Source organism: Apteryx mantelli, chromosome 3 (assembly GCF_036417845.1).
Source record: "Apteryx mantelli isolate bAptMan1 chromosome 3, bAptMan1.hap1, whole genome shotgun sequence".
Lineage (NCBI taxonomy): Eukaryota > Metazoa > Chordata > Aves > Apterygiformes > Apterygidae > Apteryx > Apteryx mantelli.
In genome coordinates, this window is record NC_089980.1 from 86,899,151 (window position 1) to 86,925,694 (window position 26,544).

A 26,544-nucleotide genomic window follows, 5' to 3' on the forward strand; every position below is an offset into this window, starting at 1 on the left:
TCATGTTTAGTATTGTATAGTATATACACTATATTAGTATATAGTGTATTTAGTATTATATAGTAATGTAGTGCTCCCCTTTGATTTGACTGCATGGCATTTCTCCAAATAAAATGAAAAAAATATTTCAAATTGGTCATGTCAAAAATGAGTGGCAGCTTCTAAACAATATTTACTGTCTCTCATTACATAGTCATCTATCTCTGGCAAGCTTGTGATCTACTATGTAAGATTGTTGCTGAAGCCACCTAGCCAAAAGTGTTAGTCTGAAATTTCTATTGCACTCTAGTCCTGAGTACCCTTGCAGTCTTCTGCATTCGTTTTTCCATTGCTCCCTTCCTTCCTCCCCAGCTTCACGTATGTGTACGTGTACCAACTCTGACCCCACTGAGTCAGTATCTTATAGGAACTGCCTGTTTAGAAACGTGCAATGTGTTAATAATGTTTAAAGATGATGGGTTAAGCTTCCACAGAACATGTCTGTAAAGAATTGGCATTTGCACAAGGGACATTTAAGTTTTGAAATGGAATGAAAGTTTATTTTTAAGAAATACATTTGGATTATAATGGTTTTTGGCCTGACACGTGGCAATTTTCTCCTGGATATGTGGAGTTCCATCCCTCCCCCCCACTTTTAATAATTTTTATGGTGAACTGTAGTTGAATAAACTCCGCTGCATAACTGGCTAGCTTCTTGCTTTTACTTCTTTCTCTCCAGGCCTTTCTATGGTTACCATGAAAAGGAGAGACAGTTTATGAAGATTTATCTTTACAATCCTGCAATGGTAAAAAGGTAAGGACATGGTGATACTGACTCTGGATCAGGACTCTGGCTGATTTCCTTGTATCTTGAATGAAAAAGAAAGTTTTGAAGAAAGATTGATGTACATTTTAACAATAGAAGCAGCAAAATTATTGTCCAATAGAGAAATGTTGTATTCAGTGAAAGCACTGTTGGTTTCAACTTTACGGCACATTAATTGCAATAAATTCAGGAATAAATAAGGAGGAATTCTTAAGAATTATTCATCAAAGATGAATTTAAATCCCTTGAGTGTGTAATATTACCTACCCTAACTGTTTTTTTTTAAAAAAAAGCTTATACATGGTCATAAGATAGGATTGTCTGGTTTTCGTTCTAGACTAGTAAAATTCTGCATGGTGTTAAATTTTTGCCTAATATGGGATATATGAATGTATAACTGAGTGACAATTGTTTGAAATTTCACTTTGGAGCTTCTCATGTTTGAATTACTTCTATCCAAATAAGGAATGGCATTTCGTATGGTTTATTCCTTTAATTTTTTTGTACAACTTATTTTTGAACAACATTTTGTTGTATTTAGACACGCTTAGTGCATTTCATTGAGTTGTAGATATCGTACTACTTTCAAACACATTTATCATGCCAATTTATAATTATCCAAATACCTGCAGTTTTGGTTTTTTTTTTAATGTACAGATGTTTAAACAATCAGATTTGTCATGCTTCCTGTAGGCGGTTAAAATACTGCTTCTGTATGTACAGTATGTACCTTTAAAACTGTGTTTGACTTCTTTACATATATATCAAAGAGACCTGGAGTGACTTGCAAAGTTATTACTGGTCTGCAGGCATACCACTGCCACAGTTGTTCTGTAGAAAGATTTTGATGGATCTTGATGGCTTTGAATGAGTTGCAGTAATACTACATGGTACCATTTTTCTTCAGAGATTATTTTTTAAGCTGGAGGATTTACACTCCTTTGTAATTAACACCTATATATTGAATTACTATTAGCAGAAATCTTTTTTGTGGATCCGCTATTGTGGAAACAAAGTTCTTAACAAGTTAAAAATACAACTGAGGCAGTATTTAAGACATTACATATTTGTTTCAATAAAATCAAAACCAACATTTCTAAATATTATTGTACTGGAAACATTTTTGTCTTATGCTCTAATTTGTCTTTAATTTTAGGGTATGTGAGCTTCTGCAAGGTGGAGCCATAATGAACAAATCTTACCAGCCTCATGAAGCCCATATTCCCTACCTCCTTCAACTCTTTATAGACTACAACTTATATGGAATGAATTTAATAAACCTGGCTGCTGTCAAATTCAGAAAGGCAAGGAAAAAAAGTAAGGTGTTTATTTCTTAAGACCAAACGATTGTTTTGTGGCTGCGTGGGTATTGTGCTGTTCCCTTACAGTTTGCCTTCTGCATCCAAGTCCACGTGTAGCTTTCCATCATTGTTCCTCTTTGTGCCTGTGTATTGGGATTGAGGAATAACCTGCTTCCTGAACTGAGGTGCTACATGTCAAACACCACGTGTTCTGTCAGTAGCATGGGTTTGACCATTTTCACAGGACATATGCACCTCTCTCAGAAGTTAGAGGAATTTTGTATTTTTAGAATAGTTGATATTTAGCTGAAGAATTTACGTGAGAGATATGTGAATAGTGTTGTTTTACATTTTTTGACATTTGTTTTTGAACCCTAAATCAATTATAATTCATTTTTTGCTGCTCCAATGCCTCGACAAAATTATGGCTAGATTATGTTACGGTCCTCTGACAAATAACATTTTAATTAAAATGCTTCCATTTGTACTACTGTACTTGCTCCAGGCTAAAATTTGAAGTATAAATGTCTGAGCAAAGGAGGTATTTTTAATTTTCATTTTGAAAAATTGGTTTGACATTTTGAATGTAAAAGAAAAATCAGTACTGTTTAGTTAAATCATAATTGTTCTGATAGATAAACAAAGCAAGAATTTAAAAGAACTGGTAAAATATCTTTCTGTAAAAACAGCAAATAAGAATCACAATGACTTATTTTTCCACATGTTTTTTACATGTATATATTTAGACAGCAATAGGTTAGTGCATGGGGTTTCATATCTGATTCTAATCTCTAGAAAAACATTCAGAAGACATTTGGAAGCTCTCCATACTCAGCAATAGGCCACACTTTGTGCTGCTGTCAGAACTGTAGGAAGAAACAAGCTCAGGCTTCAGGATCTTCAGTCCTGAGGAAGTATGTTCAGGTATCTGTAGCTTTCCAAACACCCCAAAGTGGCCTCCTAGAGAAGTACCATCTGATTGTAACGAACAGCTGTTCCCATTCTTTTTCCATCATTTTTTTAAACTCTATCATTTGAAAAGGAGAAGAAAGCAAGACGTAAGCCATTGATATCAAAGATGTAGAACTTAAGCGGGAAGAAGGGGATGGAAGAAGAGCATGGGCTGAGACCGCTGGTCTTTAAGTGTTCTTATAGGGGGAAATCCAATAGGATAAAAGCAAGAAGTTGGCAAACTACCTTGTCTTGGCTTGATCACATAAGAGCAGCAGTGCTCCTAGCAAGATTAATGCCATTTGGTGTCAGGGTCCACATTGCAGCTGTGTAAGTAGCCTGCCTCACTCTGTTGCTGTCCCCAGGCATAGGAACACTATCTACCATTCCTGGCGCAGAAGCTGTGCAAAGGACGGTTTGTACCCTGCACAACACGATAGAGGCAATGCTGTCAAGAGCCCAGTCCTTGCACAACAGCCCCGAATGTAGAAGAGCCATCCGCTCTAAGCTAAGAGTTGATTAGTCAACTCTTAGAACAGCCAAGCTGCAGATGGAAAAAAAACAAGAGATGTCCCTGTGTAGAGTCAGCTTGCATTTTAATGTGGTGAATTAGCTGAGATGCCCCATGGTGAAAACATGGCTGCATTTCCTCCTGAACCTGCTCTGCCCAAGGACAAGTAGTCACTTCTGAACATCACGGACATTAAGCTGTGTAAGGTTTGAGCTGGATTATTGCAAAGCCACATGAGATAATTTGTATCTTCTTTCTGGAATTCCTGCTTAGGAATTGCAGTGCACAGACCATTTTAGCATAGGTTTGACTGAATTTGAGCTAGCTCCTGCATAAACATGGAGATGTCTTTACACTACACTTCAGTGCTACATTTTTAATAATTATTTAGTAGTTGAGTGTAGCTGTGGGTCAGCACACTTGGGAGTCTGATGTAGGGGCAGCATTTGCAGGAGCTAGTCTGGGTGCAGCAGGGGTGAACAAGAACAATTTTAATAAGCCTGCTGAATTTTGATTGTTTCTAAGTGCTTCTAAGGCATTTTGGCATTGTATTTCCCAGTGACTTCTGTAGTACCTATATTATTTCTGCTATGTGAGATAACCCAATCCCTGTTATTCCAAGCAGTGGACATTTGGCTATGCGTGTGTTCAAGACTCCATTGTGAAACTTGCTTTTAAAAGTATAGACTACAAATGTATGTTCTTTATAAATATTTATGAACAATCTCTGACAATTGAAGTCAATGATTAGTATGGTTTTAACAAATACAAAAGCCTTTGCTGTTGCTGAAAGGTAAATCTAATACAAAAAATTACTGGTATGTGACAAACCAAAAATGATGGAGAAAATTCAATGTTCAAGGTGGTCTTTTGTATGAAAGTAGGAAACTGAGTAATTTTCTAAGTCTTCCGCCCTCCTCTCCTCCCTTGACAGGCTTTTCTTTTTCCTTGTGCCGCATCCTGTGTATTTTGTCTTCCCTTCATTTGAAGAGTTAAGATTCAAAAGGAAGCCGCAGGGAGCACACTTCCTTAAACCGAGACCCCTGAGCAAACTTCTACAGTCCTTTCTTTCTTTGCAAGTCAGACAGCATCTACTTTCATCGCAGGTTCCACTTACTGCTGCTGTCGCTGTTGTCTGGGATATATTGTGTATTTGCTCTCAGTTCAGGGATAAGAAAGGAGAAAAGTGCTAAGTAGAACTTAGTGCTTTGTTTGGCTGACGATTTCCGTTGGGATCTGATCTGAGGAAGCAGACACTTGGGAATCCCTAAGTTTATGTCGGACTACATGTGCTTTCCTTTGAAACTTGCTCAAAAAGGAAAAGATGGAATTTAGGTTAAGCCATGACTAGACCACAGCAAATTTAATTCTAATATTGCCAGAGTGCTAGGAATATATTTTTCTTTTTATATGTGTCTATATTTAAGAAAGTTAAATCACCTAAATGATAGCATATTACTTTTTGAAGCCTAGGTCATGCAGTATTATTTATTCTTTAGAAGCATTTGGACTTCTAGTACTAAATAGTAGGTGCAATTATATTATTATACATGTAAAAAAATATTGGAGCATAGCTAATGCATTCATTTTCTTACTATTTTTCTTCCTAGGTGATACATCAGGTGGAAGTGGATGTCATAAAAATCATTTGCCAGAAAATTCAAACAGTGTGTCTTTTATTCGGTGGGAAGAAGATGAAATACCAAGGTCAGCATGCCTAATTTTTTTTTTAAGCATCCTGTATTTTCTTATTAGCAGCAACTTATATATACTACAGGATTCCAGTCTCTCATTTGAAGTGTGATGTGGGACCCTTATATTAAAAAAAAAAAAAAAAAAAGCTAATATGATATAGGCAATCATTACTTTGTTTCTTCATATGGTTTTGGTCATCTGAGACTTTGTGTTTCTAGTATGTGGTTGTAAAAATCTAACTGGCATATAACCTTAGGAATGCATACATCAAATTCAATTTTCTGTTTTTTGAAAAAATATCTTTCTAGTTACTGACTTCTGATGAGAAGTTAAACAAGTTAATAGTTACAGAGAATATTTACATAGCAGCTTACAGCTTTTTTAATTGCCCTTGACTAACGTGAATAGCATGTTATCAAAGTACTCCAGTTTTTTTTGAATAGTAGCAGCTACATAAGAATCTCAACTTAGAATTTTCATGTCCCTCTTCTGCCAGTTTGTAATTTATAATAGGAATATATTTGTGTATTTGCCAGATAAAAATGGTGAAAGGGGTACAGAAAATAGCTGGTGCTACCTAGATCTACATAATTTACCATAGCAAGTTCATCTGCTAAGCTACTTTTCTGATGTTTAACAGGTCCTGTAAATAGTAAAAAACATCTAGCAGTCTTCTCAGTTTTTGTGTAGATCCTGCCACTCTTCTCTGAATCACTTATAAGGCTCTGCATGCCATGCTGCTAGCATTATGTGCTGGGATCATTCACTTCCCCAGCAGGAAGCAAGTGCCTTTGCTTCAGGTTTTTCTAGTGTATAAAAGCTTGATTATCCAGTGTAGCCTCTGTATTTTCCTTGCTGTTTTTCTGCTCTATTATGACTAAACAGTGAAATAAGGATTGAAATGGGTAGGGTCATTGGACTAACCATGTCATAAAATACCATTCATAAACTAATCAGTTTTATCATAAAACAAATTAGCTTTTTCTGATTCTACTACTCCTACTTTAAGGAGTTTTTGAAACAGCATTCATCTGATGGTTGTCCTCTGATTATATTTCATGGTCAGTTCATATCCATTTTTTTCTTGGGCTGTTACTTGTCCTTATTTGCTGCATACTTCATTCATAGTCCATTTCAGCCTTTATTTGGCTGGGATTATGTCAGCCAAGTTACTTAGTATTTTGTTTTGTCTTGCATGTTTTTTTTTCTTTTTTTCTTTTCTTTTGACATAAGTTAGACCAGGATTATCTGGTATTAGTTTATGCAGATCTGGAGAAGGCTGATAAAAAGAAAGGGAAGTAGCACTTTCTGGCCCTCAAACTTGGAAGGGGATGAGCACAGCACCGCAGGAGCAGTAGGTGTCCTCTCTCCAGGCCCTCGTGCTTATGGCTGTACCCAAAAGCCTTCTTTCCCCCACGTCACTGCTGTTAAACTTACAGTCAGGGGAGCAACATCTCACTCGTGCCATTCCCCTGTCTCCTGCACGCACGCGCATTGCGGCAGTGGGATGTTGGCTGTAACGCGGTTACTATCAAAACTGTCCATTTCCCTAGTATTCCTCTTCTGTGCTTGTGCCAGTAGGACTTTCTGTCTTGAATGTAAAGTCTGAATTGTACATAATACAGCGAACAAGTTCTCTCTGGTACCTTATGCAGTGATACTGGCAGTTCACTTTTTACCAAAAACTACTTTGTCTAGTATGCTTTACAGTCTCATTTGCTGTGTTGCTTTGGCTCATAGTCATTTTAGGTTTATTTAATACAAGATGTTTCTCCTCTTCCTTTTTTTTCCAAGTGATGATCTTTCATTCAGAAATCCTTATAAGTTCATGTAGGATCCTGTTTTAAACTTCATCCTGTTTCTGTTATTCTAGTTCTCAGTTATCCAGCTTTCATTTTATGATGTTATGATCTGGCCGTGTATCCAGTATGGCTACCAGCTTTGCCTTATCAGCACATTTCATTAATACACTACTGCATTTCCTGCAAATAATATTAATGAGATGTGAAATAAACTCAGTCCCCAAAGCTGGTCTGTATTCAATTCTAAGAAGTTTCCATCAACCCTGCAGTCTTTTGTTCTTTTATAACCTATGGAAATTTCACCTTTAGCCAGCTCTTTACATGCTTTAAGAATTTAGATACTAGTTTACATCTCCTCCAGCTTAAGCTGTTTTGTATTTGATAGTGTTATATGTTCCTTTGTATAGAAAATGAATTATTTTATTAAAAGTGTTCTAGCACGACTGTCTTCCATGTGCTGTAGGAGCTACGTGTCACTGCAAAGCAACAAAACTAAACTCTTCCTTTCTGAACTTGACTTTATTCCAAATCTACACAGATTCTATATCAAACCCATACTGCAGTTTATCCCACTTTCAGATTACCTTCCTACTTTATTTCCTTTAAAATTTATTCTGTAGTCCCTGCACTTTATTGTCCAGTCTTCTGGAGTTCAAGCTGAGATGCTTGAATGCACTGTGAATTGTTTAATACTAAACTTTTACTTACTGTATTTCACCATTTGACTGCTACTCTCAGCAATGTTTCATTTTTTTTCTACCTGTCGGTACCGAAATTTTAAAGTCTTTGTTCTTCCTTTGTATCAAGTTTGGATATCTGATGAATTGCTCCCAATCTTTTCCTCATATACTTCTTAGGTTGTTGGCTGGTCTTTGAAGAAAAAGCAAAAGGAGACAACACAGTCAAATGTTGTTTGAGAACACAAAAATTGTAGGGCTGCTATATAGTTGTATTAACTAGATAATTGCATTATTATATTATAGTATTTATAGTATATTGTAGTGTTATTAGTGGTGAGGATGTCTGTTTAGACCCATTATCCTGGCTTGTGTATATCCAGAATCAGTTTTAGAGAAAGATTCTAATATGCATCTGCCAATTCCTTGCTGCAAGTGACACAAAAATCTCTGGTTTGACCAAGCCAGTGCCACTGATTTGGTATTTCTTGACTTTGGAAAACCACTTGCTGTATCATACAAGTTCAATGCTGGATGCCCGGGATGTGATATGCAAGATATTATTCAAAAGTTATGTATGTAACGTAAGCAGCATTTTGGATGAGTAAATGGCAGTAGTGGTTCCTTATTTCAATAAGCATTTGAGAACTATGCCAAGGTCTCTTGGTAACTGAACTCACTGTTCAGTATTCGCTTGCACTTTACTACTGTACTGCTTCTCCAGAAGAGCATTTACCCCAGCCGTGTCCTGTCTTGCTCCTGGCAAGTCTCTGAATTATTAACTTGCTGCTATAATTAGCTTACTGTACTAAGCCAGGGGCTGATTTTTTTTTTCTTTTAATCTAGTTTAGAGTGATTCTGTTATGAAGTGGGCAAATGTCCAAAGCCATTAGTGCCAAGGAATCCTTGATTTAAGGCTTTTAGGTACAATACTTGCCAGCGTTATCAGACTAGAACCTACAAAACCTACCTAAAAATAAACAGGAGTCACCTGGGCCTGTCGCTGCTATCCAGCAGCTTTGACAGGATGAGTTCTTCACTCGTGTGTGTGTCTGTCAGGGAACTTCATACAAGCAGGTGTTGTAAGTCAGCAGATATTTGACCTAGACAGAGGGTCCTCAGGACTAGTGTACTTTAACTCTGGGAAGCTGTGAGGAAATTTTCAGTGTTTCCCTAAAAATGTTCAAGGGGAAACAGACTTCTGCTTAAACCTGAGAGAGGACTTCTGTTTCTTAGCTTCCTCCATGGACTCCTTAAAAGTAGTTTGCTGACAGCGACAGGGGGACGGGCCGCTGATCTTAGCAGCTCTGTTACAGAAAAGAGACAGCAGAAAGTTGACCAGATCATCATGCAATAAGCTTGAATCTGTTTCTAATATGTGAAGACTTTGCCAAGCCAGTTACCCTTAGTTCTGCTATTGTGTTTGGGATGCTAATAGCATGTTTATATTCACCAGACCCTTCCCCACTTTCCTCTCTGCCCTCCCAAAAGTGTAGTTTCTGAAAAATAAAACATTTTTTGCTTCACTTTTCTTAGTAGGAAGTTTTAACTATTTTGCATTGTTTGGAACTGTGAATGAAGAAGGAAAATCCATGCTGCTAGTTTTTCTTGATGCTAAATTATATGAATGCAGATGGTCCTGTTGGTGGAAAGATCTGTGGAACATTTCGTATTGTATTTGAGGAGGAGTTTATTATTATAATTACCATAGTATTTAGAGTTATTTACCATTTCGTCCTCTTCTCCCTACAAAAGCCCAGTCCCTTTAAATCAGAGATACAAATTTCTCATTTAATTAGACTTGAATATGGCCATTAATTTAAGAACTTGTAGGTAATCGTGAGAACTGGTAATTCTGAATTAATGTAATATTCCCCCTTCTCGCAATGTATTTTAGATGCTAGTCCAATTAGAAAAGAGTGATGATATGCATGTTTCAAAAGGAACATAATGGTAACATTAACTTATGGTATTTATGTTGTCATAGCTCTCTAATATTGAAGGATGTTGAGCCACAGAGTACCTGTGAATTGGAGGTGGATGCGGTAGCTGCTGATATTTTAAATCAACTGGATATTGAAGGTAAAGTGTTGATAATTTCCCATGTAAAACATTTTAGGACAGGGACTGTGTTGTTATATACATTTTTTTTAACAGCTCAACTTAGTAAAGCGTCAGTCCAGATTTCAGTGTTGAAACGATCTATTAATCTACAAAGTTATAAAATACAAAAATGAATTACATGAACACTGGAAGAAACCAGATTATGAGAATAGCCTGTTATCAGAGCAATAGAAAAAGATTCTTGTTAATGCATAACAGAAGGCTTTAGACCTATAAGAAGAGTAAGTGAAATATCGGCATAATGAGTTGTTGCTTACTGATCTTTGAGATAACTTTGGCTTCTTTTGGCACTCATTCCACTTTAATATTTATTTATTTATTTATGTAAGTGTGTGTGTGTATGCATATGCACACACTTCATGAGAAAACCAGCAAAAGCCAAAGATGCAAAAAAAAAATAGGAGACTTGCACCAGAACTTTTATATAACACTGAATCCTCAAGTAAGGCAAGAATTGCAATAAAAATAAGAAGTTAGAGTTACAAAAGGTGTTAGATGAAAAAGTGTGTCAGGTTTTTTGGGGGGGGGGTTTGTAAAGTACACATTTTGTCAAAATGACAAACTTCTCTTCATGTATTATTGCATATTTCAGCCCAGATTGGCAGGAACCCTGGTTTGCAAGCTATATGGGAAGATGAAAAGCAACGACGGAGAGAGAAAGCTGAATCTTCTCAGATTAAGCCACCTGATTCACAAGGTAAAAAATATTGTGCAGTTGTTTATCAAAAGCTTTGAACAAAAAGCAAGCAGGAGACAAAATTGAAACTGATGTGTCAAGTTTCAGGGCTTTTTAAATGTATTATTTTGCAGTTCTAAGCTTACTGATTGCCCAGTATGTGTATTGCAAATTTAAGAACATAAAACCTTGCCTAAAAACATCTTGATTCAGCAAGCTGCAAAGCATTATAGGAAGAATGAATGATACTGAGAATTAAGATTGCATGCTTTATGATGGAAGATATTTAAATGTTTAAACACTGGTAAAATTAAATCCCCTATCCTGAATCTTTTCATGGTAGATTATGCACAAGGCCAATTTCTTTGAATTTCTGTGAAATTTTAACTAAAGTGATGTTAGGTGAAAATTATAAAAAGATGAACAAATCCCTGTATTTTTATTTAAAATTCATTGCAAAGGGAGGACTCTTCTCTATGAATTGACTGCGTAATGAACAAGACTCTTGTCTGTAGAACCAAGGCCATCTTCCTTTTAAAAGGTGGACAATATTTGGCAGGTAAACCTGAGGACTGCAAGAGGGAGGAGACAGGTTCCTGGTTAAGGCAGACTGCATTCTGACTGTGCTCTTTTCCTGTGTCTCTGCATAATGCTATTCAGAGCCAGAATTTTCAAAATTGTTTTCTAACTGAATTTTCTTTTTCTTGATGCTAACCTTGATGTAATTACAATGTGATTTGGAGATGCTCCTGATACTTGCAATTGCAAATGATATCAACAGGAATATGTGAAATATTGTAAGGTTTTAAATACACTTGAAAAAATCAGCCCTCAAATTTGGCACTTAAAATTAAGGGACACTTCTAGTTTGAACTATTTGTTAATATAATTAGTAATTTTGGCTGTGATACGTATCTTTCTCTTTTTATGTTGGTAGTTTAAGTAAAACTGAGTAACAAATATTTTTTAAACTTTAAAGACCGTGGATTTGTGCCAGCAACAGAGAGTGAAAAATTTTTTCAGAAGCGACTTAAAGAAATCCTCAAGCAAAATGACTTCTCTGTGTAAGTGTTTAGCCGTTTGCCATAAACTGTAGTATTCTGTGCTAACCTTAAATACGCATTTTAAAATTGGTTTTCAATTAACTAGAACGTTGTCAGGATCAGTGGACTACAGTAATGGATCAGAGGAGTTCTCTGCTGAGCTAACACTACATTCCGAGGTACTTTCTCCTGAAGCCTTTCCATGTACGCCAGCTAATATCGTAGAAGTGCATAAAGATAAAAAGATGAATAAAGGTGAGTATTTTTAACAGCATAATTGTTTAGGCATAAACCTATGTCATGCTTTGGCTGTTTAAACTATTAGCAGAAGTAAGCCAAGGAAAATTTGGCTGTCAGTTATGAAATGTTAACACTGAAATGTTATTCTGCTTTTATTTTCATAGTTGTTAGAGTAAGCCTTTTGAAAATTGCTATAGTAAATAATGGAAACATACTTGAATAATAAAATCCATTTTTAAGTGGCTTGCTTTCATAATGTATTGATGTCTGTGACTCTTACAAGTTCTATCCTTTTGCTTTCTGTCTTCTTTTGAAGAATCTAATAGGATGCATACTGATAAAGAAGAGGAAGCACTTATTAATGAAGAAGCAATTTTAAACATTGTGGAGAATAGTCAGAGCTTTCAGCCTTTGTCTCAAAGACTGAATCAGACTACAGTTTTTAGTGAGTATGACTGGGATTTGTTTTTTCTTCTGGGCTATTTTACTGTTCCACACTCTTGTGTTCACTTATGTTACCAGTCATGAAAATAAGTACTTCACCTCAGGGGGTGTGTAAAGCAGACTAAGACTTCATCCCTGTGGGAGAAAAAACTCTTATATTTTCTAATCATGTCACCAGAAGAGTACGTTTGTAGAGGCAACTATGCTTTACCGATCCACTAAGCAGGTACATCTTGCCAGGTCAGCTCAATGCAATATTTTCTGGGTATAGCTCTTCCTTGTACTCCTAGGGTTATAGGACTAAAACTATCAGAATAAACAGCATTTTGGCTGCCTATCCATGATGCTCTTGCAGTTGCTGTGTCTTTCTCATAGTCGTGATAAAGAACATGCTTTTAGACTATCTTTAGATGTCCAACTCTCTGGAGATACCAGGGGATAGTAAGCTGATAATGAGAGGCAAATTGCAGTAGCAGAAATATTTCCCAAAATGTATGAATACAAAAGAATGGTTGAAGGCAAAGAAACCAGAAGAATGAAACTATTAAAGCAAGGGCGAAAGACCATGGCATGAGAAAAAGAAAAACAATAAAATAACATGATAGCATGAAAAGTTGCTTGTGGTAGAAAATAGTTAAAATACTTCAGAAAAGGTGAAATGAACATAGTTCATGCCATCCCTATATATACATCATTATGTAAATAAAAGAAAGTATAAGATTAGTGTGCTCTCAAACTGATGCTAGAAAGTTTGTATGGGGGTGGCGGGAAGCCTGACAAACCCTAGCTGCCAGTGCTTTTGATACATGTACAGTGCGAGTATGTTTATTGGCAAAGGTAGCCAAAGTCCTCTGGTAGCTTCCTTTTCTTGCATAGAAAGAAGGAATGGATGGAATAAAATTAAAAGAGTATTTTCCAGTGATGTTTTATTTTGCAGAAAGTAGACAAGATTTTGGTATGATAGTCTTACAGGCAAGGATTTGGATGTAGAGGACTATAGGTAAAGAAGGTATGTGGTAGCTAGCAAATGCAGACATTAATTTTTGGAGAGAGAAGTTTATATTGAGAGGATGAGAAGTGGTTAAAAAAATATACATAAGTCTTACTACTGTGTTTGAATCACTGAACAGAGCAGAACTGTTAAAAGACGCTATTTTGTCCAGTGATTAGGAAATCAAATGGAGATTTTACTATTTATTGTGTGTGTGGTTGTTTGTTTGTTTGTTTTTCTTAATCAGATGGCTACTTTTTACTGGTGTCTTGTGTGACCATAAGTAACATGCTGCCTCTTGGGGTCTTTTGTGCTTTCTCTTTTAGTAGCTTCTCATGGCATAGATGAGTCTTTACTATGCCTTGGTAGGGTCCTAGTGTCAGCGGGGCCATGGGACGCAGTACTTTGGCCAAAAGGAAAAAAGGAACAAGGATTATATTAATTGGAAGTAAAGGCTGAGGATTAATGATGGACCTCACAAAGGGCAAAGAAGACAATAAGAGACAGTGGAGTTGAACGTGGGTTACTTTAGAACTCTGGCAGTGGGGATGGTTTCTGTTCTGAAGAGTGGTGTGGTGTCTTGTGAAGCTTTTGTAAAGTATGGAAAATACCTTCCTCACAGAGATGTTGAGACTTACTTTATATGATTCTCAGGATCATTGTAAATCATATGATATTTCCTGAGGAAGGAGAGTAGAGATTGTAGTTCTTCAGCCAGAAGAGGAGGAGAGAGAGAAGTATCAAAAATGCCTGGTAGACTGGCAATAATAAATTGGTAATCAGGTCAGATGATGAGCAGGTAAGCGGGAAGAGAGCAAGAAATCATTATGACTTCAATAGAGGGATCAGAAATAGAGTGAAGACTGAGAAGACAAGTGCATGAGTCAGTTTACAGTTTGGGTCAAATAAAGGAAATTAAAAATAGGATTTAAGAGAGGAGTGAAATCAGATAAACTTTCAGTGTGGAAATTAGAGGAACTTGGGAAGGGAATAGGTTATAGTGACAAGAAAAGGGAGGTGAAGAAATAAAGCATTAAACTAATGGACAGGAAGAAAGAAGAACCAGTTGGTAAAAATCAGCATCATCTTTCACAAGATGCAGTGACTGAAAGTGATATAGAGAGAAGTGTTCAACAAGGTTAATGTAGCCCTTGAAATGGAGAAAGCAAGAGAAAGCAGTGATAGTTCAGAAATTGGCACTCGTGCTGAAATAAAAGAGGAAAGTAGTGAGGCATTGCTGAATGTGAGGAGGTAGTAGGAGGGTGGAGAGAGAGAAGAGCTTCCGCTAACTCGGAGCAGGAGGGCGGAAATGAAAAAACAAGTGGTCAAGATTCTAGTTAAACAGCTGGAGAAGATAACATAAATCATAAAACTGGAAAAATAAGACAGGTATGAAGAGAGCTGTGTTTCTGGAGCCTACCTTGCTTTGGACAGTAACAAACCAGTAGATTTTAAAATGTTGAGTAGTTGTTTAATGAGCGACTATAACTAGTCATTTACAAGTAAAACAAAATACAGATTCTGTTTGTGTGGGCTTTCTCTGCAGCGGACAGTAGTGCTGATGAGGCCCTGATTGATCTGTTAGCTGGACTGGAGAATGATGGGTATCAGATGGGACATCACAGAACAGTCTCTCACCATTGTTCTCTTGGAAGCTGTAGAAATTCTCAGAACAGTGATGATGAAGAAAATGAGCCACAGTGTGAGAAGGAAGAAATGGAACTTAGCTTGTTAATGTCCCAAAGGTGGGACAGTAGCATTGAAGAGCCTGGGCCAAAAAGAAGGTATATATGTGTTTTTCTGTTTTTAAAGTGTTTTTTTTTTTTTTTTTTTTTACCCGCCAGATCCTTCCCCTCAGCCCCCTCCCTGCCCCCATCTTCAAGTGAGTTATGATCTCTGTGAACTATAGAGGGATCTCTGTTGAAAACACTGGAAAAATCCCTGCATATCTGGGATAGAACACAGCTGTTCAGCTGGTGCTGTGAATCATCAGTATTACATGCAAATATGGATGAAGTGTTTAGGTTTGACTAGACCTAAGCTTCTAGTTTGCTGTTTGAGAAAAATCGAGTAGCTTTTTTTCTACAAGTCCAGATATGAAAATTTTAGTTGTAAATTGCCTTTAAAGTCATACCTTGGATATGATACAAACATAAGATGTATCTGGTACATCTCACGTGTCTATAATTTTCACTGAAGTGAATGTTTAAGAAATATTTTTGTGAAGACTGGCCCAGAAGTCTGATAACTGCACCCTTTTGTCTCCATGCTCAAGGCTTAAATCAAAACATGAATACTGCTCACTCTGCTGGACTGCTAAAGGTCAGCAGCTTGAATATTTTAAGGCTAAGATTCTTGGAACACCTTCTCAGGTCGTAATGACCTTTTGTCAAATCTGCACTGAGAGGCATTGAAAGAAGTCGTATTCGGTTTCCTGTCACCCATGCTTTGGACAGACCTTCCAGTATTTAGAATTCCATCTGAGAGATGTGAGGAACTTAACACACATAACATATTTATTTTCCTTACTTCAGACATTGTAAATATACTCTTGATTCAGAAAGGAAGAGAGGCACAGAAATATTCAGAATTTTTCTTTCCTGAAGCCATACAGAAAGGTGGCCTCCTTAGAAATACTTAATCTGTAAAGACCCTTTTCCTATCCAACCTTTGATTTTCTTTATTTTTTCCCCTCACAGTACTCTGAAAGTATTGTACCATTTCTACAGAAGTTGGAAATTTTCATCTAAAACACTTAACATTAAGCTTCAGTTTAATGGCAGTTTCTGTGTAGAACCAACTTAGATCTTGCAGAATTTATTAGTTCAGGCACAATTCTCCATGAGCATGACTGTGCAACTTCTGGAGTCAAGTAAGATCCTGAAGCAGTTAACAGTTTTTATGCAATAAAGAATCCAATTTAAAAACTCATCAGACATGATGAGTTGGTTCAGGTATAACTAGCTCATGTATGCCTACATTTTGTCACAGGCAGAAAGCACTGGGGAGAATGTACATACCAGGTGCTTCCACATGGAGTCAGCTCATGTTTGGAGGGAATTACAAGCTTTGCATCACTGTGATCTCTGCAGAATTTGGACTAACTTCAGAAGAGAGCATGGTTATTTCTAGCCTCCACCCAATGCTGTTCATGCGTAAAGAGCCAGTTTGAGACTGACAATAGATCCAATCTGATTCTGCTCAGACTCGCAATTTGTATTGCTTCCTAATGCATCCTGCAATATCCATACTATCACTTTTTTGTTATTGGGAATTTCCTAGCTTTCCATTATCTCAAATAGTATACGGTGCTGGAGTAATAAGCTGTAGTGACTGAATTAAACATCTGGGGTTTGATTTGCACTGAACTGGAGCTAAAAGCCCATCTAGGCTTGAATTGGTTCTTGAATAATCACTCATATGGAGGTATCATGCTGTGTTAGAGACAAGTCTTCCTGGAATCTCGAGTGATGGGCTTGAGTGCAGAGAGGTCCAGGCTGCCCTCTGCAAAAGACAGCGCAAGTGTTACTGGGCTTACCAAAGTTGACAAAGATTTGCTTCATGCTCAGGATCATAGTATAATTCAGGGTGAAAGAGACACCTGCAGGTCATCCAGTCCAATGGTCAAAGCAGCCCTGGTCAAAGCAGCTTTTTTGGATAGCTCAGGGCCTTGTCTGGTCGAGGTTTGAATATCTCCAAGGATAGAGATTCCACAAGTTCTCTGGGTCACCTGTTCCAGTGTTTGACCACCTTTGTGGCAAAGAATTTTTCCTTTATATCTAGTTTCTTCTGTTGAAAATTGTGTCCATTGACTCTCCTCACATTACCATGCACCTCCAAAGCTGGCTCTGTCTTCTTTATTCCTACATATTGGATAGTTGAAAATAGCAGTAAGATCTCACCTTAGCTTCTTCTCAAGAGTGAACAAACCCAGTTCTCTTAGCTTCTCCATACACATTATGTGCACCAGCCCTCAGTTATCTTGGTGACTCTGTTGGACTTGCTCCAGTTCGTAAATGTATATCTTGTAGTGGAGAGCCCAAAACTAACACAGTACTCCAGATGAAGCCTCACAACTGCTGAAATTGGCTACACCCTTGCTAGCACAGCCTGGGATGCAATTGGCCTTTTTTGCTGCAAGGGCACGCTGCTGACTCAGGTTCAACTTGTTGCCCACCAGAGCTCCCGCGTGCTTTTCTACGAAGCTACTAGCCAACTAGCCCTCCACCTGGACCAGTTCATCAGGTTATTCCATCCCATAGGTAGGACTTTGGATTTGCCTTTGTTGAAGTTCACAAGGCTCCTGCCCCAGGCTGTTGAGGTCCCTCTGAACAGCAGCCCTGCCCTCCAGAGTATTGAGTGTTCCCCGCTCCCCAGTTTGTTATCCATATGCATATACTCCTGAATGTCTTTGCACAGTACTCCCCCGTGTTTTGTATTTTGGGAATACAGAAAAGGGAGGACCAAGCTGACTTAGCTTGTGGCCACTGTGGACCCAGCTGGGCTTGTTAGTTAGGTCCCACTTCCAAGCCATGCTGCTTCCAGACTTGAGTTAGGCTGGAAATAACATAGTCATATTTGAGCCTATTGTTCCTGAATTAATAAGCATGGCTGGATCCAAGCTGGATCTGTGCTGAGAGCATTCAGATGTCTGTGTTGTTATGATACGTATAATCCGTGTCTAGTTAAACTCCACAGATAAGAGATGTTTGTTCTTCAAAAGTAGGATCTCCAGGTCTGGGCTTTTGTTTTTTCGTTCCTGTGACTTCATATCCTTTGTATTTACACTTTTTAAGGTACTGCACAATAACATACTGATACACTGAACTACACAACAGTTTGAAAATTTCTTTACTAGGATAAGGGATTTTTGTATCTTTAAAAAATATATTAAATTCCTGAATATTTGTCTGGACTTCTCTCTTAGAGCCACAGAATAGTTTGTTTCTATGAAGAATCATGTTTACCTCACACTTTATTTCAAATAAAAAGAAATCCAATTCCTCAGGGCTTCTAGAGTTGTAATTTGTGGGATAGACTTGGGATTTAGGCCTTTCTATTTCTCCTCTCCCCCTCCACCCAATATATCCATGCCACCTTAAAGTTTGATGAAATTTTCAGTTTTTTCTGTTTCTTTTAGCAGATTTATGGCTGTAAAAATGGCAGAGCAAAACAGTTAACATAGGGTGGCTTAGAAGTTAGCAATAGGAGCTTCTTCAGAATGATCGAGGAGGGATTGAAACAAACCTTCAGTTTCTGTGATTGTATTTTAGTTAAGCCTGCTGGGAGAGAATTGTTACAATACAGTAAAGGTTCCTTTAAAAAAAAAAAAGTTAACATTCATTTTCAAAGAACTAAATTGAAAGCATGTTGCATAGCCATCAAATTTCAAGCACTCTCAAGCAATGCAATTAATTTTCAGTAAAACTGAAACAAAAATAAGTATCTAAACACCTTCTAACTTCTTAAACTATTGGATACTACTGATCTTATCTACAAATTTTAAAAAGACTACCTTTGCCTCTTAAAATAACAACATTGAATAATATTTTGAGCTTCTCAGTGAGAAATATTTTGATTCCCCTCTGCTCCCTCAAATTACACAACCATGTAGCACCAGGCCTCTCTGATTTTGAGGTTCCCTGTGGTTATAGGTATTTTCCAATAGATGTATTCTGCATTAATTAGTTCCATTGTTTTCTCTAGGTCAGCAGGCAAAAATATGCATCGAAGCTCAACGGAAGAGGATTCATCTTCAGAGGAAGAAATGGAATGGAGTGGTAACAATATGCTCCTAACTAATCTCTCTATACCTCAGTTAGATGGGACTGCAGATGAAAATGGTGGTAAGTAAATAGTAAAACAGCTTTGGAAGTTGAATTACTACTTGGGTCACAGTTAATTTTCAGATCAATTTACTAATTTTGGAAAGGGCTCGTCATCTTCGATTCCTGTCTTAATTGGAAGGAAGTGCTCTCAACAGATTGCAGTAGCAGGCCCAAAATATCTTCCATATAAACCAACAATATTTTAATTTCCCTGCCCTCTACAGATTACCAAAATTGCTTTTCCTATTGTAAGAGTCCAAAAGAGGGCATTGTTTAATTACTTTTATGAAAAAGGTAAAGTTAACTTTATGGCAGAAGTATTTTTCTGTTACTGTATTAAAATATTTGCATTGCAAATATGGTGTTGAAATTAATGATTCTGTAGGATCATTTATTCTCCTAGGATTTCATTATAAATAGTGAATGTATTAATTGTGTAAATCTAGATGATTAATTTTGTTTTGCAAGTATTTGCCACCCATGCTAAAAATACAGTGAGCCTTTGTTTAAGCATGTGCTTCATTCAGTGGATTGCATGTTCACATCTTGGGATTGCATGAGTTAAAACTGCGCAGTGGCAAGGCTGATGCAGAAGAAACTGTCATTCAATATCTATTAAAAAAGTAATTTAATCTGTTGAGGTATCTCTTGCCTTCTCTTTATAACCTGTTGTCTTCTCTTGAAATAACTGTAGTTAATAGAATACATACTTTGAGATTAGACAAATACATAGATATTATCTGTTTAATTATACAAGCTACCTATTTTCACCTTTATAAAATTCTGTTGAGAGAAATAGTGAAAAATATATGGATCTTGGGGGGAAAAAACATTTATCTGTATCTGGAGTTTTCTCAATATTAGGCTCATTTTTGTTCTTAGTCTAATCAACAGTAATTATTCCTCTTTGTTTTTGAAACAGCAAATTAGTCCAACTTCATTGACTTTAAAATTTGAAATTTGTGGTTAACATCACTTTGTGCAGAAACTTCTTTTTTTAATCCATAGTACAAACTGGATAGTGTAAAAACTTATATGTGTTCTGAAAGTACATAATTTCCTGTTATTGTATTTGCTCTTATGGGTAGGAATGTAATCCTTTACGAAAGTTCTGTATTAATTAACAGCTCCTGAAGCTATTTGATAAAAATAACAAACGAACACATATTAATATATAAATGTATACATCTTAATATATCTATAAGCAATTCTGTACTGGGGAAAGTGAGACGTATGGTCTTATTATGTAGACAATCACAGCCATTCTTTCACATTCATTTTTTAAAGCATAGTACTGTGCTTTTTTCCTTTGCTTTTATGGGTATAATGGTAGGGTTGGTACGTGACTTGATGTACTACTTGCATGATCTGGTTTAGTGAAATACACAGTTGTAATTTCTTTATTTGCAGTACTTTGTAACTTAATATAAAAATGGGTGCTTTTGGCTAATGAGACTATTGTTTAAATTTTAAAATATTTTAACTGTTTGAAATATTCACATGCAAGAGAAAAAGAATGTCAGCTTAAAGTAAGTTTTACTGTCCAGTTAATCAGACATAAAATAACTTGTACTACATCAGCTTCTTACAATAGGAAATATTGTAAATTCAAAAGTAGTAGATCTCAGTCCAGTTCATCTAAATCCAAAATGCTCATACACACACAAATCTCTGTGTCCCTAACATCTGACCTGCTTACTCTAAGTATTTTTCTAGGTTTCATATCTGAATAGTCAGGTGTCTTTCAAGTGTTCCTTGTTGTTTAATTGAACTCCCATTTTCTTGCTCTTCGGTTAATCTTCCTCCTTTGTGTGGACACCTACTACCCTCAAAGAATCATAGGCTGCATCTCCCAGTTGTGTTTCACAGCTCATTGACCTCATGTGTGCACTAGAAAGTATTGTTAGGAAAAGATTGAGACTTTCTTTTATTTTTATCACCAGGGAGTAAAAAAATTGCTAAACTGAAGGCAATATGAATCTAAGATGATCCCAGAATTGGTTTAGGTTAGAAAAAAAAGCCTAAAGGATACCCCATCTAGTACAACAGTGTGCAGCACATGCTTCCAACTCGCACATCACATTTTGTAGCTTCTCTCCCCCTTCAACATTTCAGCTAAAGGTATGGACACATGAATGAACTGCTATATGCCAGGACATTGTGGTGACTGGATCTCTGAAGAGTAAAAAACTCCTTCAAATTACTTGTTTATTGTGGTTATGAACAAGCACATGGTTACTGAAGAGCAGTTGTAAATTTGTTAACTGCCACCTGTGTGCACACCCTTACCCTACAGTAAATGTGAGGAAAATATGACCTTATCAATGAAAGGGAGAAAGCATCCCATGTATCATGTGATGAGTCTGTACAAGATAGCTATCACAGCATATGCTCCTGGCAGATCTATGTGGAAATGTCAATGCATGGATATGAATTTATGCTATGGTAACTAAATGGTGCTAGCTTCTTACATAAACACCTGAATGGGTGGTGGTTTGCTGTGCTTTAAAAGTGCAGCAAACTACCTTACGCTTAGCACACAGGAGAGTTAATACAAAGTACTTGTTTTGTTTTAAGATCATACTTTAGCTTTATGTGCAGTGCCTTTTCTGCATAGAGAAACGGAGTCATCTGAACAGGTTCCTTGTTTTCCAGAGCCAGTGAGTATGCATACTTCTCAGGGACAAAGCAGGATACTAGCTTTTTCTAAAAATTGGTCTGTTTGTATTTGGTTATCTAAAAGTGAACTTAGAAGCCTTCTTTCAGAAAGCCAGCATGAAATCTTTGGCAAATGTATGCAAGTCTACTCTTTATGAGTAACTGACAGAATGGCTTTGAGACTAATGATGTGATTTTGATAAGGCAACTCATGTACTTAGGGTTTGTAGTTGTCATGATCATAAATGGAATGTAATTTAGGAGAGGTTTGTTTCTTCTTTGTGTGGGATGACCTTCATAAGAATATCACTAAAATGGTTAATGACTTGGATTATTTTTTAAGGGAAAACTAGAGTAAAATTGCTTGTCTTCCATTTCAGACAATCCCTTGAATAATGAAAGTTCTCGAACTCACTCCTCCGTCATTGCAACAAGCAAAATGTCTGTAAAGACCTCAATCTTTCACAAAGATGCTGCTACGCTAGAACCCCCATCTTCTGCTAAAATTACTTTTCAGTGTAAACACACAAGTGCCCTTTCTAACCACGTGTTGAACAATGAAGACTTAGTAGAAGAGCTTTCGCAACCAAACACAGAAGCAAGACCTGAACTTTCAGTCCATTCTCTTACAAAGGAAAGCACTTACACAGCAAAGTACCCGACGTCATTCAGCAATAGTACCCATGCAGAAAATTCACTCAAAGAAAGTAACAAGAAAGATATTCTCCCGGTTCCTTCATGTGAAAATAATATTTTTGAGTATGAAGATGATATTTCATCAGTGAGCAGACAGATACCTAGTAGAAAGTATACTAGCATCAGAAAGGTTGAAAAGGATGCCTCTTTTATGCATATGGGTCGCCACATTGGTGACAGCATGTTGAGTAAAAACTCATTTAACTTTTCTGATTTGAGCCACTCCAAAGGAAAAATATCCTCTGAAGTAAATGAAAAATCCAGCAGTGCAAGTATAAATAGTTTTTTTCCAGCAACAGTTACAGAAAACTGTGAGTTGGTGTCTTGTTCAGGAGGCAGTCGAACTATGGTACATTCACTTGAAAATAACACTGATGAAGGTGGCCTTAATAAGCTTAAAATTAGGTATGAAGAATTTCAGGAGCATAAGGCAGAAAAACCAAGCCTCAGTCAACAGGCAGCACATTATATGTTCTTTCCTAGTGTTGTTCTTTCTAATTGTCTCAGTCGACCACAAAAATTAGCTCCCGTGACATATAAATTACAGCAAGGCAACAAACAGTCCAGGTTGAAGCTGAATAAAAAGAAACTCAGTTTTATAAATCATCAGGAACCTGCAAGTGTAAATGATGTTGCATCGATGAAGGAAAGCTGCTATACACAAGGTAATGCTTGTAGTAACATTCCTGATAAGGATAGTGCTTTACCTAGTGACTTAGTTCAAGTTCCTCTTGAGGCTTTTGAAAACAAAATGCCTACAAGTACTGCTAATTGTACTGACTGCCAGTTTGGAGATGGATCCCTTGAAACTGAGCAGTCATTTGGGTTATGTGGGAATAAATACACGCTACGAACTAAACGGAAGGTAACTTATGAGACTGAAGACAGTGAATCAAGCTTTGTCGCACACAACTCAAAAATTAATCTACCTCAGCCCATAGAAAGTATTGAAAGTTTGGATGGATCTCAGAAGTCTCGAAAACGTAGAAAATTGTCTAAAAAATTGCCACCTGTTATTATTAAATATATTATCATCAATAGATTTAGAGGGAGAAAAAATATGCTTGTTAAACTAGGGAAAGTAGATTCTAGTGAGGAAAGAGTAGTACTCACAGAGGAAAAGATGAACTTATATAAAAAGCTTGCACCTTTAAAGGACTTTTGGCCAAAAGTTCCTGACTCTCCTGCAACCAAATATCCTATTTATCCACTAACACCAAAGAAAAGTCACAAAAGGAAAGCAAAACATAAGTCAGCCAAGAAAAAAGCTGGAAAACCACAAAAAACAGGTAGTAAAAATATTAAAAGAACTTTATCTTTTAGGAAAAGGACTCATACAATTCTTTCTCCTCCATCACCATCATATAATGCTGAAGCTGAAGACTGTGACTATAACTATAGTGATGTTATGTCTAAATTAGGTTTTCTTTCTGAGAGAAGCACAAGCCCAGTAAATGCATCTCCACCTCGCTGCTGGTCTCCCACTGATCCAAAAGCTGAGGAAATTTTGACCAGCCTGGACAGAGAAGCTTTACTTAGTAAGGGCCCTAATACGTACAACAGCAAGACTGTTAATTCTAATGTTGGAAAAAATAGTCGAGCAAAAACTCAGGTTAAGAAATGTAAAAAGAAATTTGCTAGCCCCACTGTGTCTACCAAGAAAAAGAAAAAGATGAATCAGGCTGACAAAACAGCAGATGATGGAAAGAAGAAACCCAGAACAAAACAAAGACAAAAAACATCTGAAAAAGTGTCATCGAGAAAGCGCATGGTATTTAAAGATGAAAAAGGAAATACTCGCTCTGCTGCGGAAGTTAAGTTTGTGCTCAAACATCAAGATATGCCTGAGATTTCTTACAACTCTGGCACCTCACAGCCACTTCATAATCGGAAAGATGGTCCTCTTCCTGGTTATTCAACAGGATATCTACCATCAGCGCAGCTCCCTCCAGCACCTGATACCCAAGGTAATTCATCAGGCTGTTTTCATTCATTGATGGAAATTGATAAGGCTATAGATATACAGTGCTTATCTACTCCACGAGAAGACCCTCTTTCATCTCTGACGTCTACTCCTGTGGCATCTGGAAGGGAAGTAACAAAAATGAGCTCTCAAAGGCCCAGGACTCAAAGCGCTTTATTTAGAATGAAGGATTCTGCTCTTATTCAAAATATATTTGACCCATCCAGTCACTCAACTCAGGTAACACAGAATGTGCGTATGTCTAAAGATAAGACCTCTGCAAAAGTGGACGAGATTAAAAATTTGCAGAACAAATATTTACCACCAGTTGAAAAATTAAATGAAACTCGTGACCCTTTGGACACAACAAAGATGGATCAATTGCATGCCACTAACTATTTGCATTGTAAAGACAGTAATCAACAGCAGATTTTGTGTTTACCAGAAGCATCCAAGCATTCTGATCCTTATTCTTCTATGCTTAAGTCATCTGAGGAAAGCCCTGGGCCACTTCAGTTGCCTAAGAACTGTTTTGTAACCTCTTTGAAGAGTCCAGTGAAACAGTTAAGTTGGGAACAAAAACAGAGAGGATTTATTTTGGATATGTCACATTTTAAACCTGAAACAGTAAAACAAAGACCTCTGTCGGAAACAACCATGCAACCAAAACCCATCTCCCAGTATAAAAACAGGACTATAGTGACCCCATCAGCTTTCAGTGAAGGCCAGTCTGGCCTAGCTGTTCTGAAGGAGTTACTCCAGAAGAGGCAGCAGAAAGCTCAGAATGCAATTGTGACACAGGAACCATTATCAGTTAAAACACAGCTGAGTAGGAGCACACCTTGCCCTCTTGAACAGAATAAAGCAATCAAAAGATCACGATCAGTCACATCACCAAGGAAATCTCGTGCTCCTAGGAATACAAAACCTAAAGAAAAAGCACCAAAACTTTCCAAAAAGGAGTCTTTAAGTCAGCAGATGAGTGGTCATATTGATCACTCTGTGTCTGATGACAGCCCCATTTTTTTTTCAGACCCCGGTTTTGAAAGCTGTTACTCACTTGAAGATAGCTTGTCTCCAGACCACAATTACAACTTTGATATTAATACTATAGGGCAAACTGGATTTTGCAGTTTTTATTCTGCAAGCCAGTTTGTCCCAGCAGATCAAAATTTGCCCCAGAAGTTCTTGAGTGACGCAGTTCAAGATCTTGGTTCTGGGCAAACAACAGAAAATGAGTTTCTATGTCACAATGACCAAAAATCTGAAGAAGAAAAGCAGCGTGCTTCAAGTGCAAGCAAGTGGATGAGATCTGGTTCTCTGAGCCCTGAGCTTTTTGAGAAAACCTCACTGGATAATAATGAGAACCACTGCCATAGCCAGTGGAGGAAAAATGTTCATCCTTCAACTTCTAGATCAAACTCTGTAGATACCTCTTGTACACAAGAGGCAGAGGTCTGTTTAAATGAAAAATTCAAATTAAATAGAAATACAGTAAATAAAGAGAGATTTCTTAACCTTCCTCAGCCAACCAATTCAGACTGGATTCAAAGCCACATTAGAAAAGAAACCACTTTTGAACCCTGTCAACCACTTGATTCAGTTAATACCTCTTTTACATCCATATTGTCTTCTCCTGATGGTGAACTTATAGATGCAATTTCTGAGGATTTAGAATTATATGTTTCAAGAAATAACGAAGCATTAACTCCAACTCCAGATAGTTCACCAAGATCAACCAGTTCTCCCTCACAGTTGAAGAATGGAAGTTTTACACCTCGTACTGCTCACATTCTTAAGCCTCTCATGTCCCCACCCAGTCGTGAAGAAATCATGGCAACTTTGCTGGATCATGATCTTGCAGAAACAGTTTATCAGGAACCATTTTGCAGCAATCCTTCCGATGCTCCAGAAAAGCCAAGGTAGTATATTAAAGGCATTTCTGTCTACATGTGCTTGTGATTATATTAAATTTAATTTATTCCTGTAAACAATTTTATGCTATAATGTAGCACACATGCATGAAAGATTCAGTCTCATGCACATAAATTTGAAGTCCAAAATTACTGTACTTTCACGCATCCGTTTTCATTCACAGTTGTTTTTATTGGTTGATACTATTGTGATAACTGGGAGTCT

General features: G+C 37.1%; 1 protein-coding gene across 1 annotated transcript in view; it reads left to right on the forward strand.

Annotated features, from left to right (window-relative positions):
* The window catches only part of REV3L (REV3 like, DNA directed polymerase zeta catalytic subunit), a 123,073-nt gene that overhangs the window by 53,490 nt on the left and 43,039 nt on the right, over positions 1-26,544 (forward strand). The window contains exons 3-13 of the mRNA XM_067293846.1: positions 719-793; positions 1,962-2,122; positions 5,179-5,275; positions 9,730-9,824; positions 10,459-10,563; positions 11,522-11,606; positions 11,692-11,840; positions 12,142-12,270; positions 14,807-15,044; positions 18,967-19,106; positions 22,127-26,327. Coding sequence (XP_067149947.1) covers positions 719-793; positions 1,962-2,122; positions 5,179-5,275; positions 9,730-9,824; positions 10,459-10,563; positions 11,522-11,606; positions 11,692-11,840; positions 12,142-12,270; positions 14,807-15,044; positions 18,967-19,106; positions 22,127-26,327 — 5,475 coding nt within the window. The remainder of the gene's footprint in view (positions 1-718; positions 794-1,961; positions 2,123-5,178; positions 5,276-9,729; positions 9,825-10,458; positions 10,564-11,521; positions 11,607-11,691; positions 11,841-12,141; positions 12,271-14,806; positions 15,045-18,966; positions 19,107-22,126; positions 26,328-26,544) is intronic.